This window comes from Scyliorhinus torazame, chromosome 1 (assembly GCF_047496885.1).
Source record: "Scyliorhinus torazame isolate Kashiwa2021f chromosome 1, sScyTor2.1, whole genome shotgun sequence".
NCBI classification, from domain to species: Eukaryota; Metazoa; Chordata; class Chondrichthyes; order Carcharhiniformes; family Scyliorhinidae; genus Scyliorhinus; species Scyliorhinus torazame.
In genome coordinates, this window is record NC_092707.1 from 313607277 (window position 1) to 313624773 (window position 17497).

At 46.0% G+C, this 17497-nt stretch overlaps 1 protein-coding gene across 13 annotated transcripts in view; it reads left to right on the plus strand.

The window, feature by feature from the left end:
- LOC140424010 (girdin-like) overlaps positions 1–17497 on the plus strand; it is a 695300-nt gene that overhangs the window by 386376 nt on the left and 291427 nt on the right. For 12 of the 13 annotated variants that reach the window (XM_072507832.1, XM_072507831.1, XM_072507835.1 and 9 more), the window contains one exon: positions 6600–6741. In XM_072507832.1, the coding sequence (XP_072363933.1) occupies positions 6600–6741 (142 nt within the window). The remainder of the gene's footprint in view (positions 1–6599; positions 6742–17497) is intronic. The other variant, XM_072507834.1, reaches the window with a different exon arrangement.

Sequence of the window (17497 nt, forward strand, 5' to 3'; positions counted from 1 at the left end):
GAACATACCCATAAATGAACACACATTGACTTATATGATAATTGATGCAAGTTTCACTTTGAAACCACAATCACCATGGTCTTTAAATCACCAGAAGTGTGAACTGTCCAGCTGAGGATTTATCTTGGTGATGTTAAGAGCACAACTGGTGTTAAATGCTAATTGGATATTCCAAAGCCCCGAAGGGAACTTTAGAATGCCTGCTCTCAACTGTGTATATTTGCAACTGGGTATAATGCGAGGAAGGATGTGAAGACCAGTGAAGGATGTCCCAGACTCTCTTGTGATGATTTTAAACAAAATAAATGTTTATTAAACAGTAAAAAAACACAAGAAAGTCAACGAAAAATACACTTAACTATATTAATGACTATTGGAAATATCTTAAAATGTATCTAATGTATCAAAGCCCTGTATTTTCCTAACAACATTGTGGTAGTATGCATTAGGGGTCATGTGGGACTGTGAAGCCGTGATGCCATTGGCTGACAGATCCCGGGTCCTGGTTGGCTGTTGATCTCTAGCTCCGCCCTGAAGGCGGAGTATAAGAACCAGGAGTTCTCCCCGCAGCTCCAGTCTGTTGCTGAACTGCGGGGAACAAGTCACGCTTAATAAAGCCTCATCGACTTCATCTCTATTCGTCTCTCGTAAGTCATTGTGCGCTACAAACATCCCATAGGTTTTAAAACTAAAAGCAAAATCCAGCAATAGTTACCAAGCCAGGCACCTATATCTTTTGGGATCGCTCCCAGGTTCGAATAGAGACAACTAGATTCTCAAAAACAGGTTTTTCGAGGCCAGGCTTGTTGGGAGCAAACACAGTTTCCTGCTGTGTGGGCTGTGATTTCAAACAGCTCTCCTGTGTAGGGCGAATTTGCCTCTGATGTACTGTTTTTTCCTTTTAATCTTCCCTCATCTGAACTAACCTTCTCATAAATTACTCTTAAATATCTTTCTAAAAGGTGAGGTTGTGTAATAAAGTCAATGCGGAATAAAGTCAATGCTACAAACTTGCTTGAGGTAAACATTTAGAGTCATAGAAGTCCACAGCACAGAAAAGGCCCTTTGTCCCATCGCATCTGCATCGGTTAAAAACAACCACCCAAATATTTTAATCCCATTTTCCAGCACCTGGCCCAGCCTTGTATGCCTTGGAATCGCAAGTGCACATCCAAATACTTCTTAAGTGTTATGAGATCCTCGACATAGCTAAAACTCTCCAGCCCAGGAAACATGCTGGTAAATATCTTCTGCACTCTTTTTAGTGCTATCATACCCCTCCTATAATCTGGATTTCAGAACTGCACACAATACTCTAGCTATGGCCTAACCAACGTTTTATACAGTTCCAACACCTCCCTGCTCTTAAACTCTATGCCTCGGCTAATAGAGGCAAGTCTACCATATGACTTTTTTTTTTTAATTTATGAAAGGTTTTCATAAAATATCAATAACAAAATGAGAAAGAAAAAAGAACCCAACAGGGTTAAGTACAAAACACAATCTAAAAAAGCAACCCCCCAAACCGCAACCCCCCACCCCGTACATAAATAATAAATTAACATTAACACCCCCCAACTTAGCACAACAGGTGTATACACCCCCTCAGACCCTCCAGTGTAAATAACATAAACAAAAATAAAGTAAACCCCCCCCCCCCCCCCCCACCCCCGAGCTGCTGCTGCCATTGACCAATATCTACCGTTCTGCCAGAAAGTCTAAGAACAGTTGCCACCGCCTAAAGAACCCTTGTACCCACCCTCTCAAGGCAAATTTCACCCCCTCCAATTTAATGAACCCTGCCATATCGCTGATCCAGGATTCCACGCTTGGGGGGCCTCGCATCTTTCCACTGAAGGAGAATCCTTCGCCGGGCTACCAGGGACGCAAAGGCCAGAATTCCGGCCTCTTTCGCCTCCTGCACTCCCGGCTCCTCTGCACCCCAAATATTGCGAGCCCCCAGCCCGGTCTGACCCTGGATCCTACCACACTTGACACCGTCCTCGCTACGCCCTTCTAAAATTCCTCCAGCGCTGGGCATGCCCAGAACATACGAGTGTGATTTGCTGGGCTCCCTGAGCACCTAACACACCTGTCCTCACCCCCAAAGAACCGGCTCATCCTTGTCCCGGTCATGTGTGCCCTGTGCAGCACCTTAAACTGTATGAGGCTGAGCCTCGCGCACAAAGAGGAAGAGTTCACCCTCCCTAGGGCATCTGCCCTCGTCCCCTCTTCGATCTCCTCTCCCAACTCCTCCTCCCACTTAGCTTTCAACTCCACCACCGAGGCCTCCTCCTCCTCCTGCATCACCTGGTACGTTTCCGAGATCTCCCCCCCCCCCCCCCCGAGAGCACCCTGTCCTGTACTGTGTGTGGCAGTAGCCGCAGAAATTCCACCACCTGCCGTCTGGCAAACGCCCTTACCTGTAAGTACCTGAAGGTGTTCCCCAGGGGGAGCCCGTACTTCTCCAGCTCACCCATGCTCGCGAACCTCCCGTCCACAAACAGGTCCCCCAACTTTCGTATCCCTGCCCTGTGCCACCCCGAAAACCCTCCACCTGTTCTTCCTGGGGCGAACCGATGGTTCCCCCGTAATGGGGTCCACGCCGAGGCCCCAACTCCCCCCCCCCCCCCCCCCATGCCGCCTCCACTGCCCCCAAATTTTGAGGGCCGCCACCACCACCGGGCCCGTGGTATACCTCCTGGAGGGAGCAGCAGCGGCGCCGTTGCCAGCGCCCCCAGACCCGTGCCCACACAGGACACCGTTTCTAGCCTCTTCCATGCAGCCCTCTCCATCACCCACTTGCGCACCATCGTCGCCCGCCCCCCCCCCCCCCCAATATCTCTACTCCGCTCCAGGAACACCCTTCTCACCCTCGGAGTCCCTCGCGCCCACACAAACCCCATTATACTCCTGTTAACGCCTGAAAAAAGCCTTCGGGATAATCACGGGGAGGCACTGGAACAGGAACAAAAACCTTGGGAGCACCGTCATTTTGATTGACTGCACCCTACCCGCCAAGGACAGCGGCAACGCGTCCCACCTTTTGAACTCCTCCTCCATTTGCTCCACCAGCCTTGTAAAGTTAAGCCTATGCAGGGCCCCCCAGCTCTTGGCCACCTGGACCCTCAAATATCTGAAGCTCCTCTCCGCCCTTTTTAGTGGGAGCTCGCCAATCCCACTCTCCTGGTCCCCTCGCTGAACTACGAACAGCTCGCTCTTCCCCATATTGAGCTTGTACCCCGAAAAGCCCCTGAATTCCCTAAGGATACTCATTACTTCTGGCATTCCTCCCACCAGGTCCGCCACATACAGCAGCAGGTCGTCCGCATAAAGCGACACCCTATGCTCCTCCCCACCCCGCACCAACCCCCTCCAGTTCCTCGACTCTCTCAGTGCCCTAGCCAGGGGTTCAATCGCCAGTGCGAAGAGCAGGGGGGACAGGGGACACCCCTGTCTCGTCCCTCGGTGCAACCGAAAGTACTTGGACCTCCTCCTATTTGTGGCCACACTCGACATCGGGACCTCATGCAACAGCCTAACCCACCTGACAAACCCCTCCCCAAACCCTAACTTCTTCAGCCCCTCCCACAGGTACCCCCACTCTACCCTACCGAAGGCTTTCTCAGCGTCCACCGCCACCACTATCTCCGCCTCCCCCTCCCTCGCCGGCATCAAGATAACGTTCAAAAGCCTCCGCACATTCGCGTTCAACTGTCTCCCCTTCACAAACCCTGTCTGGTCTTCATGGATGATCTGCGGCACACAATCCTCAATCCTCGTGGCTAAGACCTTCGCCAGCACCTTGGCATCTACATTTAGCAAGGAAATCGGTCTGTAAGACCCACATTGCAAGGGATCCTTGTCCCGCTTCAGGATCAAGGAGATCAGTGCCCGGGACATCGTTGGGAGCAAAGCCCCCCCTCCCTTGCCTCATTAAAGGTCCTAACTAACAGCAGGCCCAACAGGTCCATATATTTTTTATAGAACTCGACCGGGAAACCGTCCGGCCCCGGTGCCTTCCCCGCCTGCATGCTTCCTATCCCTTTGATCAGCTCCTCCAGCCCAATCGGGGCCCCCAATCCCGCCACCAGTCCCTCTTCCACCTTTGGAAACCTCAATTGGTCTAGGAAACGGCCCATCCCTCCCTCCTCCCGTGGGGGCTCGGATCGGTACAATTTCTCGTAGAAGTCCCTGAAGACCCCCATTGATGCCAACCCCACTCCGCACCACGCTCCCTCCCCTGTCCTTAGCTCCCCCGATCTCCCTTGCTGCGTCCCGCTTCCGAAGCTGATGCGCCAGCATCCAGCTTGCCTATTCCCCCTACTTGTAGACCGCCCCCTGTGCCTTCCTCCACTGCACCTCCGCCTTCCTGGTGGTCACCAGGTCGGATTCGGCCTGGAGGCTGCGCCTCTTCCTCAACAATCCTCCTGTCTACCCTCACCATCTCCCCAACCAGCCTCGCCCTCTCCACCCGCTCCCTGCACTCCTTGTGGGCCCTAATGGAGATCAGCTCTTCCCTCACCACCGCCTTCAGTGCCTCCCATACCATCCCCACTCGGACCTCCCTGTTGTCGTTGGTCTCCAAGTACCTCTCTATACTTCCTCGGACCCGCTCGCTCACCACCTCGTCCGCCAACAGCCCCACCTCCAAGCGTCACACCATATGACTTCTTAACCACTATATTTACCTGCTCTAAGGACCAGTGTACATGCATACCATAGTCCCTCTGATCCCCGGTGCTTCCCAGGGTCCTGCCATTTATCATGTATTCCCTTACCTTGTTTGTCCTGCCCAAGTGCATCACCTCACACTTTTCCAGATTGAATTCCATTTGCCACTGATCAGCCCATATGACCGACACGTCTATATCCGCCTGTAATCGAAGGCTATCCTCACTATTTACCACCCCACCAATTTTCATATCATCCATGAAATTGCTGATTAACCCTCCTACATTCCTGTCTAAATCATTTATATATCACAGCGCCAAGGACCAGTGTTCGATCCCAGCCCTGGGTCACTGTCTGTGTGGAGTTTGCACTTCTCCCCGTGTCTGCGTGGGTCTTACCCCCATAACCCAAAGATCTGCAGGGTAGCTGGATTGGCCACGCTAAATTGCCCCTTAATTGGGAAAAAAAATAATTGGATACTCTTTTTAAAAAAAATTTTTTTTTAAACAAAATCATTTATATTAACCACAAACAGCAAGGGCCCCAACACTGATCTCTGCAGGACCCCACTGGATAGACGCAGGCTTCCAGTCAGCAAAACATCCCTCGACCATTACTTCTGCTGCCTGCCACTCAGTCAACCATGCACTCTTACCTTCGCTGTAGTCTCCCATGTGGGACCTTATCAAAACCTATCTAAAGTCCAAGTAGACTCCGTCAATGCATTGCCCTCATCTACACACCTGGTCACCTCTTGATTAATTCCTGCCCAGTGTTTCAAGGCTAATCAGCATATCAGGGTTCCATCAACCCTGGCAATTTGTCTTTCTTCAATTTCCATTTTAAAAATAGCTTATTTTCCTTTAAACATGCAGATACTCAATTACTGTCTTTCTTATTTTTCCCATTCAATCACAAAGTCCTGACAGTGAATAGATTTTAACCTAGATGTGGGATACGTAAAATGTCAAAGAACTTTACACTGAAGCTACAAGTTAAAGTTTTTTCAAACACTTTGTAAAAAAAAAAAAAGTGTCCTTGCATATAATCTAGACTTTTTAGTTAGTATCAAAAATGGTCCAACATTTTCAGTTCTGCAGGCTGAAGGAGTTGGCTCTTAGAATTATAAACTCATTATGACACAGGCCATTCATCCCTTTGAGTGCATCCTGGCTCTCTGTAGAGAAATTTAATCAGTCCCATTTCTCCTCTCGATCTCTGTGGCTCTGTACGTTTATTTCCCTTAGGCACCCAAACAGTTCCCTTTTGAAATCATTAATTGTCTTTGCTTCCACCACTCTTATATGCAGCAATTTGTATGTCATTACCATTCATTGCATTAAAAGGTTCTTCCTCACAAACCCCCCTTCATCATGTTCCCAAAATCTTAAATCTGTATCCTCGAGTCCTTGCACCATCAGCTAATGGAAACAGTTTTTCTTTGTCTACCTCATCGAACCCTGTTAATTTGGGCCTCTATCAAATTCCTCCTCAGTCTATGCCCCAAGGAGAAACTGGTACAACCTAAAATCTCTCATCCTGAGGACCAGCCTGCTAAATCTTCTTGCACCCTCTGAAGGACCCTCACATTCTTCCTGAAGTGTAGTTGCCAAAACTGGACGTGATACTCCAGTTGAGGCCTAATCAGAACTTTAAATAGGTTCAGCATTGTTTCCCTGCTTCTGCTGTACTCAATGTCTTGATTTATGAAACTGCAGATCCGATATGCTTTATTAACTATTCTCTCAATATGACCTGCCACGCTATGCAAATAGACCCCCAAAAAATATTTGTCCCAAGAACTTAACTTTAATACCCTTTTTGTTTTGCTTTTACTTATCTGTGTATCTGATTGTAAGTAAATTGTCCCAAACCACAGTTTAGAAATGTCTAACTCATTTTTTATGTCAATATCCAACTTTCAGCAGATATAAACTTTTGGAGTCCAAACTTGAAAGCACATTAAAAAAATCTCTTGAAATTAAAGAAGAGAAAATTGCCAGTCTTGAAGCACGATTAGAAGAATCAACAAATTTGAACCAGCAACTACGTCAGGAATTAAAGACGGTAAGACCTCAACAAAAGATCATTTTTCTCAACTTTGTTTGAAAAGAGCTAAAGCTGTTTTCACAATATGAATCATAAAGATAATCTTGCGCACTTGCTTCAAAAGCATGCACTAAATATCTACTTACGTATGGAAAATGCCATCGCTTCCTAATTTCCCCTCCAGGTACACCATTTCAACGTAGAATACTGTTCCTGTATTCTTTCTGGATCAAAACCCTTGTATTCCTTAACTAACAGCTCTATGGTAGTACCTTCACCACCACCTTTTTTAGGCAATTAGGAATGCAATAAATGTGCATCTTGCCCATGATATCTATATTCCAAGAAATAATAAGAAAGGAGTTTATATTATATGTACAACATTGCATGCTAGATAACTGAACTTTTCAATAATATATTAATATATTAAAATTGATCAATTACTGATCATTCTGGTGTGATGAATATAAGAATTTCAGATGTATTGTGTTGTAGATCTTTGGTGCAGTAAGGGTTAAACGCATAGATTAGTGTGTGTTTGACTGCTGAAGTCATGTTTTGAAAGAATCTTAGTTTGAAAGGCAAGTATATTTAAGGAGCCAGGGTGCAAATAAAGCATCATAAAAGCCTGGGGAAATGGAATTTTGTTTTGATTAAGGGGATTCCCTGTGGAGTTAATTAGATTTCAGCTTGGGATGGTGATGTTACTGGGTGGAGCTATGGTATCAGGCATTTTGTAGGAAAAACAGGTCAGTGCAGTTCTGAATGAAGCTGTGACCAAAGGTTGGGCAGACTTGCACTCTGCAGTTCAGTTAAAAGAGATTAACAGTCTTTAAAGCAGTCCCGACTTGCCCAAGAACAAGGTGGGGGCGGGGGTTGCTGAAACAAGCTGAAGAACAACTTCTGAAGACATACAACCATAGTCTGCATGGATCTGACAGGAATCAGATCTTGTCTTTAAAGCAGTATCAAGAGTTTGCTCTTCCTCAAAGAACATCTCTGTAAAGCAAGTATTCCTATGTGCTATTGGTTGTTAGTGGATGGAGAGCTGAGATGGCTTTTGTTTCTTATTGTTTAAGTAGGAATAAAGATAGCAGGTACAGGTATTGTATTCACTGTATTCAGTAGTCCTGTTTAAGGGTAATTGTAAGCTTTTTTCTCGTGTGATGTTAAAGATTTTAATAATGTGTTGGTAAGAAAAGTTTGTTTTTAAAATACCGTATCCCTATTTCTTCATGCAATCACTCCTGGAGTGAAGTATCCTTTCCTCACAATCTTAAAAGATTAAAATAAAACATTGGGGTTTATGTCACTGTTGGGGTCTGGTCTGGGATTGTAATACTGGCAAATCTCCAGTGAAAACAATGTCTTGAAATCTCACACAAATTGTGGGTTGAAAAACACTTGCAGTGAGCCAGATTTTACCACTTCAACATTGTTACAATGAGTACAAGTTAATTGAGAAATCTGCATGTTCACTCCACATGTCTTGTCGTTTTTTGCCTTTATGATACTGAAAAATACTAAAACTGTATGAAACTGAACATGCATCTGCTACACCTTTTAGCCTTCTCCCTTCCATAGCACTGAGGAGGGATAGCTGGGATACAGTATAGAAAGATTAAGGTACACTTATATGTGCAATATTACAGATCCTTTTGCTCAACACCTCGACAAGGTACACGTGTCATAGCAGATCCTTTTAGTAGGGAAGCGATGCAACTTTTCAAATACATTATTCTTGCGGAGTTATCTGACCTATTTTTGAATAAAACCAATAGCTAAATATTAGAGATCTCTGTTCCAGAACCCCGTGGCAGGCAGGAGCTGGGTTTGGGGGTTAAAGGATCAAAATCGCAAGATGTGACCCTCATGTACTGTGCATGCTCCAGTTTCCGCTTTTACAGCATCTTATATCAGGGTGGCTACATTTTCTGTTTTGGAGTGGCAAGCTTACCATTAATATTTAAATTAACCTCATATTCTATTTTGACAGCATGTTGGCATTAATTTCTGCTGCAATAGTTTCCTGAGGTTTGGAAAAATCAGCAGTCAAACAGGGGGGAGATTTAGCAGTTCTTCATTACTTTGGAAAAGGACAAGAGACCAAATCTGAATGAAGGTTCAACGCTTGCAGTTGCTTTCTCAGTTTCTTTTGGGAAAGTATTTGATGGGAGTGCTTGTTCAAAACTTAAATTCAGAGGTGTTCTGACATGGCACGCAGAATACTGAACATGGCAATTGTACTCAAGATGCTGGTTGGTGAGTAGAGATCCCCTTTGTATCTAACAATCGATCAATGTGAATATATTTAATGACTCAGCATGAGAAGTTCACAGAGGTGTTCACACAGACACAACATCAGGATAGTTGCTTTTCATTGGACTTCAGACAATAAAGAATCAGTAGTGCCAATAGTAAGGGCATACTATGGAGGCAGCTGCCTTTGACCTGCAGAGAAGGGAGATCACAGGATGCATCTTTCACTAAATGAGGCCAACAATGGTTTCCATGAGGGGCAGGGTGCCATCAACTACACATTGGGCAATCCAAACATCCCTCTCGGAGGAAAATCTGTCGACCACGAGGATTTTCATTCCATCAGTATTCAAACGGTTTGCAGTCGCAAGGAAAGGTTCTGCAGGTCTGTGTTCCTTTGGAACTACCATGATGTTTTCATTCTGCGACAGTCCAATATCCTTCTCATGTTTCGACCTGAAACTAGCCTTAAGGGTTGCTGCCTAACAACAAAGGAAACGCTTTTCACCGAGTCAAGGACTCTCTGACAAGCCATTCCAATTAACACCTGCAACGCTACAAGTATGACAATTAGATATGTAATTGAACAAACCATTGGTCTGTTTACATTGTACGTTAGCTGTATGAACAGGTCTGGAGGTGAATTAAAGCTGATCTCATTGAAACATATAAAATTCTTAAGGGGCTTGACCAGGTAGATGCTAGGCGGATGTTTCCCCTCGAACCTGGCGTCAGTCTCAGAATGACACGTCTGCCATTTTGAGTTGATGAGGAGAAATTTCTTCAATCTAAGGCTGCTGATCTTTGGAATTCTCTACTTCACAGAACTTCTCATGCTGCGTCATTAAATATATTCACATGGATCGATTGTTAGATACAAAGGGGATCTCTACTCACCAACCAGGATCTTGAGTACAATTGCCATGTTCTGTATTCTGCGTGCCATATCAGAGCTGCAAGGACTCGAGGTGCAAAAGGCAAACTATTCAGCACTCCTCATCTGATGGGGATCCCAGTGGAAGGGAAGAGGAAGCAGGGGCACCCAGTGCCAGATCAGTCACAGGTCTAATAACTTATAAGTACAGTTATTCACTCACATTGGACCAAAGTAACTTGAGCAGTCCCAACCATCTATTCATTGTTCAGTTACCAATTAATCTTAATTAATTCATGGTTCTTGAATCAAAATCAAGGAAAAAAATTTTCCGTGAAACAGTGTGATATAAACCTTACGGCTTTGAACATGACATCCGCAAACCCCTGCCAAAATCCCCTAAGCTTTGGACATGTCCAAAACATGTGGACATGGTTCGCTGGTCCTCCCGCGCGTTTTGTGCACCTGTCCTCCACCCCAAAGAATCTGCTCATCCGGGCCACTGTCATGTGAGCCCGGTGAACAACCTTAAATTGTAACAGGCTGAGCCTGGCACATGTTGTGGACGCATCGACATTACTCAACGCGTCCGCCCATAAACCTCTATCTCACCTCCCTGCTCCGCCTCCCACTTGCTTCAGCTCCTCGGTCTGCATCTCCTCCAACCCCATAAGCTCCTTTTGGATGTCCGAGACTCTCCCCTTCCCTACCCACCCTCTGGAAACTACCCTGTCCTGAATCCCCCTCAGCGGTAGGAACGGGATGGTTGACACCTGTTTACGAAGGAAGTCTCGCACCTGCAAATACCTGAATTTGTTTCCCCTCGCCAATGCAAACTTTTCCTCCAACACCCTCGTACTCGGAAAGCTCCCCTCTGATTACATCCCCCATCCTCTCAATCCCCGCTCTCCACCATAACCGGAACCCTCCCATCCATACTCCCCGGGGCAAACTGGTGATTATCACAAATTGGGGCCCAGACCGATGCTCCCACATGCCGCCTCCACTGGCCCCAAACTCTCAGGGCCGCCACCACCATGGGGCTGGTGGAGTACTGTGCCGGCGGGAGCGGCAGAGGCGCAGTTACCAACGCCCCAGACTGGTGCCCTTACAAGAAGCCGCCTCCATACGCACCCATGCCAACCCCCCACCACCCACTTCCTGATCATGGCTATATTAGCCGCCAGCAATAGTTTCTAAAATTTGGCAGCGCCAGCCCACCCTCTCCCCGACTCCTTACCTTCCTTACCCGCGGGGTCTTACCCGCTCAGACGAAGCCCTTGATCACTCTGTTGACTGCGGAATAAAGATGGGGAGACACTGAAATACAAATAAGAATCTCGGGAGGACCATCATTTTCACCGTTTGAACCCTCCCAGCCAGAGACAACGGAAGCGCGTCCCATCTCCGAAAATCGTCCTTCATTTGGTCCACTAGCCGGGCCAGATTCAATTTATGCAGCCGGTCCCATTCCCGCGCCACTTGGATGCCCAGGTACCTGGGTTGAGGTAGATGTTATTGCAATCATCCAGAATGAGCATTACTCTGAATTTCTGCAGTGGCAGAGCAACAACTCATCTGTCTTGTTGACCTTATGGTTTGTGACCTTTATGCATGTAGCATTATTTTTCCTCAATCAAATCCATTCCAATAAGCACATGTTTCTTTTCAGCGGTGTGAATGAAGCTGTCTATAGAGAGAAGGCACCAAATTAACAGTGACTTACAGGGCAGAATTTTACACTCTCCCAGACCAGGTTAGCAAATAGGCATAATGCCATTGAGGCTGTTCCCAGAGCGCAACCCCCCCCCCCCCCACCCCCGGACAAAAAAATAGCGCAAATTCTTATGTGGCAGGGGAGGCTTCAAATTACCCACCCATGTTTAGGCCACTGAAAATCCATGGTTTTCACTCACCAAGTCTCCCGGCCAATCCTCGCCAGAAAAAACTCCGCCTACTTTCCCATCTGGCTTTAGCAAAGATCTCCGTTGGAGAATGGATGCTGTCCCAAGAATGGCCACCACCCTTAGTCATGCTGCTGAGACCAGAGAGCTGCCAGCCATTTCCTTGGCCAGCAGATCTCGGAGATGGCAGCAAGAGGAATGGAACAAAATGTGGTATTTTCAAATTTGCTAATGGCACAAAGCTAGGTGGGAATGTGAAGTGTGTGGAGGATGCAAGGAGAGTTCCAGGGGATTTGGACAGGGCTAAGTGAGATGGTGAGAACATGACAGATGGAATATAATGTGAAAAAGTGTGCGGTTATCCACTTTGGTAGGAATAACAGAAAGGCAGCATATTTGTAAATGGTGAAAGGTTGGGAAATGCTGATGTTCAAAGAGAGCTGGATGTCATTGTTCATGAGTCACTAAAAGCCAAAATATGGGTGAAGCAAGAAGCTGGGAAGGCAAATGGTGTGTTGGCCTTCATTGCAAGGGGATTTGAACACAGGAGTGAAGAGGGCAGCACGGTAGCATGATGGTTAGCACTGTGCTTCACAGCTCCAGGGTCCCAGGTACGATTCCCGGCTTCGGTCACTGTCTGTGCGGAGTCTACATGTTTCCCCTCCCCGTGTCTGCATGGGTTTCCTTCCGGGTGCTCCAGTTTCCTCCCAACAGCCCAAAGATGTGCAGGTTAGGTGGATTGGCCACGATAAGTTGTCCTTGTCCAAAAAGGTTAGGTTGGGTTACGGGGATATGGTGGAGGTGTGGACTTAAGTGGGGTGGTCTTTCAAAGGGCCGGTGCAGACTCAATGTGCCGATTGGCCTCCTGCACCATAAATACTATGATTCTATGTCTTGGTTCATTTTTATCGAACCTTGGTGAGACCACATGTAGAGTGTTGTGTACAGTTTTGCTCTCCTTTTCGAAGGAAGGATTAATTTTGCCATAGAGTGAGTGCAATGGAGGTTCACCAGACTAATCCCTGGGCTGGTAGAATTGTCTCGAGGAGAAATTGAGGGAAATGGTTCTGTAAGGCCATAAGGCGCAGGAGCAGAAGTAGTCCAATCGGCCCAAGGACTCTACTACACGATTTAATGAGGTCATGACTGATCTATGACATGATAATTCTCAACTCCACTTGACCACCTTAATTCCCTGACTGATTCAAAATCTGTCTATCTCAGTCTTGAACATAGTTAACAACCCAGCCCTCTGCGTGCGGTAAAGAATACCACAGATTCAGTACCCTCCTGAGAGAAGAAATTCCTCCTCATCTCTATCTTAATTGGGTGATCCCTTACTCTGTAATTATGCCCTCTGGTCCTAGGATCTCCCACCAGGGAAAATTACTTATCAGCATCTACCATTTCAAACCACCTGAAAATTCTATATGTCTCAATAAGGCCGCCTCTCATTCTTCTAAACTCATAGGCCCAACCTACTCAACCTCTCTTAAGAAAATCCCTCCATATCCGGGATCAACCTAGTGAGCCTCCCCTGGACTGCACCCAATGCTAGTGTATCTTTCCTTAGATAAGGGGACCAAAACTGTTAACAGTATTCCAGGTCCGGTCTAACTAGTGCCTTGTATAGTTTGAACAAGACTTCCAAATTTTTGTACTACATTCCTCTTGAAATAAAGGCAAACAATGCCTTCCCGATTACCTGCTGAACTTGCATTTTAGCTTTTTGTGATTTGTAAATGAGGATCCTAAATCCCATTGTGCTGCAGCCTTCTGCAGTCTTTCTCCATTTAGGTCCCATTCCTCTGGCCTGCCACTAATCTTTGTGGGGTTTTTTCAGTTTAATACTATCCTTAACTTCCCTTGATAATCATGGTTGATTTTCCCCTTCCTAGAATCCTTCTTCCTCACTGCGATATATATTTGTTGTGAGTCATGAACGTTTTTCATAAACATCTGCCATTGCTGATCAGCCGTCTTTCTGCTGAACTCCTTTCCCAGTCTAAACCAGCCAACTCTGCTCAAATTCCTTTGTAATTACTCTTATTTAAGTTTAACATAGTTGTTTCTGGACTTCTGGTGGTGGCCATGGAGTGAGTGGTCGCACACAGGGCAGCTCCAGCTCGAAGGTGTTGATTTGAGCCCTTTTTACCCGAAAGTGGGGGAATTTTGACAGGGAAATGTAGCTGAAGGTGTAGAGGAGAAGTTTCCCCTGGGTGTGGCATGTCTGCTGGTTATCAGACACGGCAGAAGGTTAAAGACCTGGCCAAGGAACTGGAGGAGACCTGTGGTGCAGCAACAATGGAAAGATGGCGGAGGGGGAAGGATTGTCACAAGTTGGAAAACTCCAGATGGAGTAGCTGATAGCGTTCATCAGAAACTAGTTCCGCCAGCAGCTGGAGTATACCTTATTGGAGCAGTTGCTGCTCCTGAATGTGGAAGGTGAGTGTAGGATTAGGGATATATATTGACGTGGCTGGGGGAGCAGGGGGGAGTGCAGATGGTGAGGATTAAGGAGAAATGGGAGGAGGAGCTGGGATGGGGAGATAGGATGTTGCGTAGGATGAATTCGACCTCCTCGTGTGTGAGGATGAGTTTGATTCAGTTTAAGGTGGTGCAAATGACTCTGGTGAGGATGAGTGGGTTCTTCCAGGGGGTGGCAGACGAGTGTGAAGTGTGGGCGAGGACCAACAAATCACGCATATATGCTCTGGGGCTGTGAAGGTGAAGAGATACTGGGAGGGGGCGTTTGGGACATTATCAAAGATTGTGGGGTAGAGGCTGGGCCAGACCATGTGGTGTCGATTTTTTGGGTGTCGGAAATGCTGGAGCTGATGGAGGGAAGGAAAGACGACATTGTGGCCTTTGCCTCTCTCGTTGCCCGGTGAAGGATTCTGCTGCAATGGCGGTCGACAAGGCCACCAGGGGTGGCGGCCTGGCTGGGCGACTAGCACGATTTTCTCCGGCTGGAAACGACCAAGTTCAAATTGAGGGGATCATTGAGGGCTTTGAGACATCTTGGGGACTGTTCATGACTATGTTTGAAGAATTGTTCATCGATGGGGCGGAGGGGGGTGAAAGCTTGTGTGAACTGAGGTGTGGAGAATGTTCTTTGATTCATGTTTTTGTACTTTGAATATGTTTGGAATAAAATACATTTTAAAATATTCTACCTGTGTTGTTGTTGCTTACATGGACCACAATAATGGGACTTCCCCCTCTCACTGCAGGTTCCTCACCAGCGAGGAGCAGATGTCCCAAACCCTGGCACAAGGCAGGCAACACTGCTGCTTGGACTCTGGCTGTTTATTGCAGAGAACAGTGTCAATCCATCGAACTATACTGTCTTCTACCACTACATTTTAATCTGCTCTCCCCACGTGAATGGCTACCTGTACCATGATGCTGTGGGCAGTCAGTCCAGCCACCCTGCATTCCTCACTCTCATCCAAACAAGCTGCGAGAACCCCAAACCCTGTTGGATAATTGCAAAAGCTGACATTCCTGCCCTCTAGGTCCCTTACCTGCCTCAGCTGCAGACACACCCTCCTGTCCTTGACCACTTTCCAAACCATAGGACGCAATCCTAAGGGGTGTGACCACCTCTGGAACAAAGCGTTCGGCTAACTCTCCCTCTGAGCCGAGGTCCTTTGAGCCATAAACACTGCAGACGTGTTTGCCATAGACCACAGAGTTTTCTAGGAGCTTCCACATGACACATGACCAAACCTGGCATCTTTGTGTTTTAAATAATTACTTACCTATGGTGCTTTTTAGAAATTTTGTTAAATAACCCCAAGTTGAGCACTGTTTTAAACCCTAGGAAATGAGTAAAACTTACTTAACAGATTCTCACCAAGCAGTTAACTCAGTTTCCTGCTGTAGAATAACGACTAATCCTAAAGGGTGAAAAATATAGAAAAAGTAAAGGAAAACAAGCACCTCCTACTCCCCACTTACCAAACTCCAAGCTTACACTCTGATCCTTTGTGCACTCCATTTAAGTAGGCTACTTACCTTTGAAAAAAGTGTACTACATTGATCAAGGGATCAAATGTAGGAAGATGTGGTAAATCAAAGTTCAGAAATAAGTATGTATTATTACAGGAAATGGAAAAACAGACCATGACAGGAAGGGATAGAGAGTACAAATCTAACAGTAAATCAACAGATGAGACTAGAGGTTATGAAAAGAATAAAAGGATGAAACTTAAGGCTCTGTATCTGAATGCATGAAGCATTTGAGATGGGCGGCACGGTAGCGCAGTGGTTAGCACTGTTGATTCACAGCACCAGGGTCCCAAGTTCGATTCCCAGCATGGGTCACTGTCTGTGCGGAGTCTGCACGTTCTCCCCGTGTCTGCGTGGGTTTCCTCCGGGTGCTTCGGTTTCCTCCCACAAGCCCCGAAAGACATGCTTGTTAGGTAATTTGGACATTCTGAATTCTCCCTCTGTGGACCTGAACAAGCATCGGAATGTGGCAACTTGGCGATTTTCACAGTAACTTCATTGCAGTGTTAATGTGAGTCTACTTGTGACAAATTATTATTATTTGAAACAAAACAGACGTACTGAGAGCGCACGTAGAAATAAATAAGTACAGTTTGTTAGCCATTACAGAGACATGGCTGCAGAAAGGCAGGTATTGGGTCTTGAATATTAGTAATAGTAACCTTTTATTGTCACAAGTATGAATTTACTGTGAAAAACCCCTAGTTGCCACATTCCGGCGCCTGTTTGGGTAAGCTGGTACGGGAATTGAACTCGCGCTGCTGGTCTTATTCTGCATCACAAACCAGCTGTCTAGCCCACTGAGCTACAGGTCATTTAGGAAGGACACAAAGTGAGGGAAATGTGGTGGGGAGGCTCTGTTATTTAATGATGATATGAGCACAATCGAGAAGTATAACCTAAGTTCAGGAAAGCAGGATGTGGAAATGGTTTGGGTAAAGACCGTCTAAATAGTAACCATGTGGTAGGGTGGAGCATAAAGTAAGAAATAATGGGAAATTCTAAGGAAGGCACGGTGGTGGTAATGCAAGATTTTAATCTACATGCACACTGGAAAATTCAGATGAGAAAAGGTAGCCGAGATGAGGAGTTCATAGAATTCTTCGGGATAGTTGCTTAGAACATCATGTTCTGGAGCCATAGTAGGATTTTCAGAGTTCCTATGATCTGGACATCCTCCTCATTTTTTCAACTTCAAAACTCTGGAATATAATGAAGTACTGCAAAAATTGATGAACTCCAGAACTTCAAATTTAAACCAGTTTGAAGCACAGTGGTGTAAGGCATTTGATCTAACACTATGAAGAGAATTTGGTAGTGTTTGGTCAAGGCATGCAAATTGGCAACGGTGAGTATTTGCTGAAGATGCTTCCTCAATTTTGATTTGAGAGGCTCCTACACAATGCGAATGTTCTGCTTTATTGAAAAACCCTACCTAGTACAGAGTAAAGAAAATACAATCTACTACCCAAGTTCCAAACTTCTGCTTACCAAAGTTGTGTCAACTGTCTGTTTTGACATTAATTGTACAAAGATAAGTGACTTGAGTTGGTTTTGTCTATTTATTATCAAGAAGATTGGCAAAACAATATAGCCCCGTCACATTTGAGACAAAGTCGCAGTGATGCATCACACCAGAACACTTGAGAGCTTTTGTTAAATTAAATGTAGAAATTAAGAACCAGTGTTCATTGTTGCGGTTACTTACCTGCAATTGCTACAG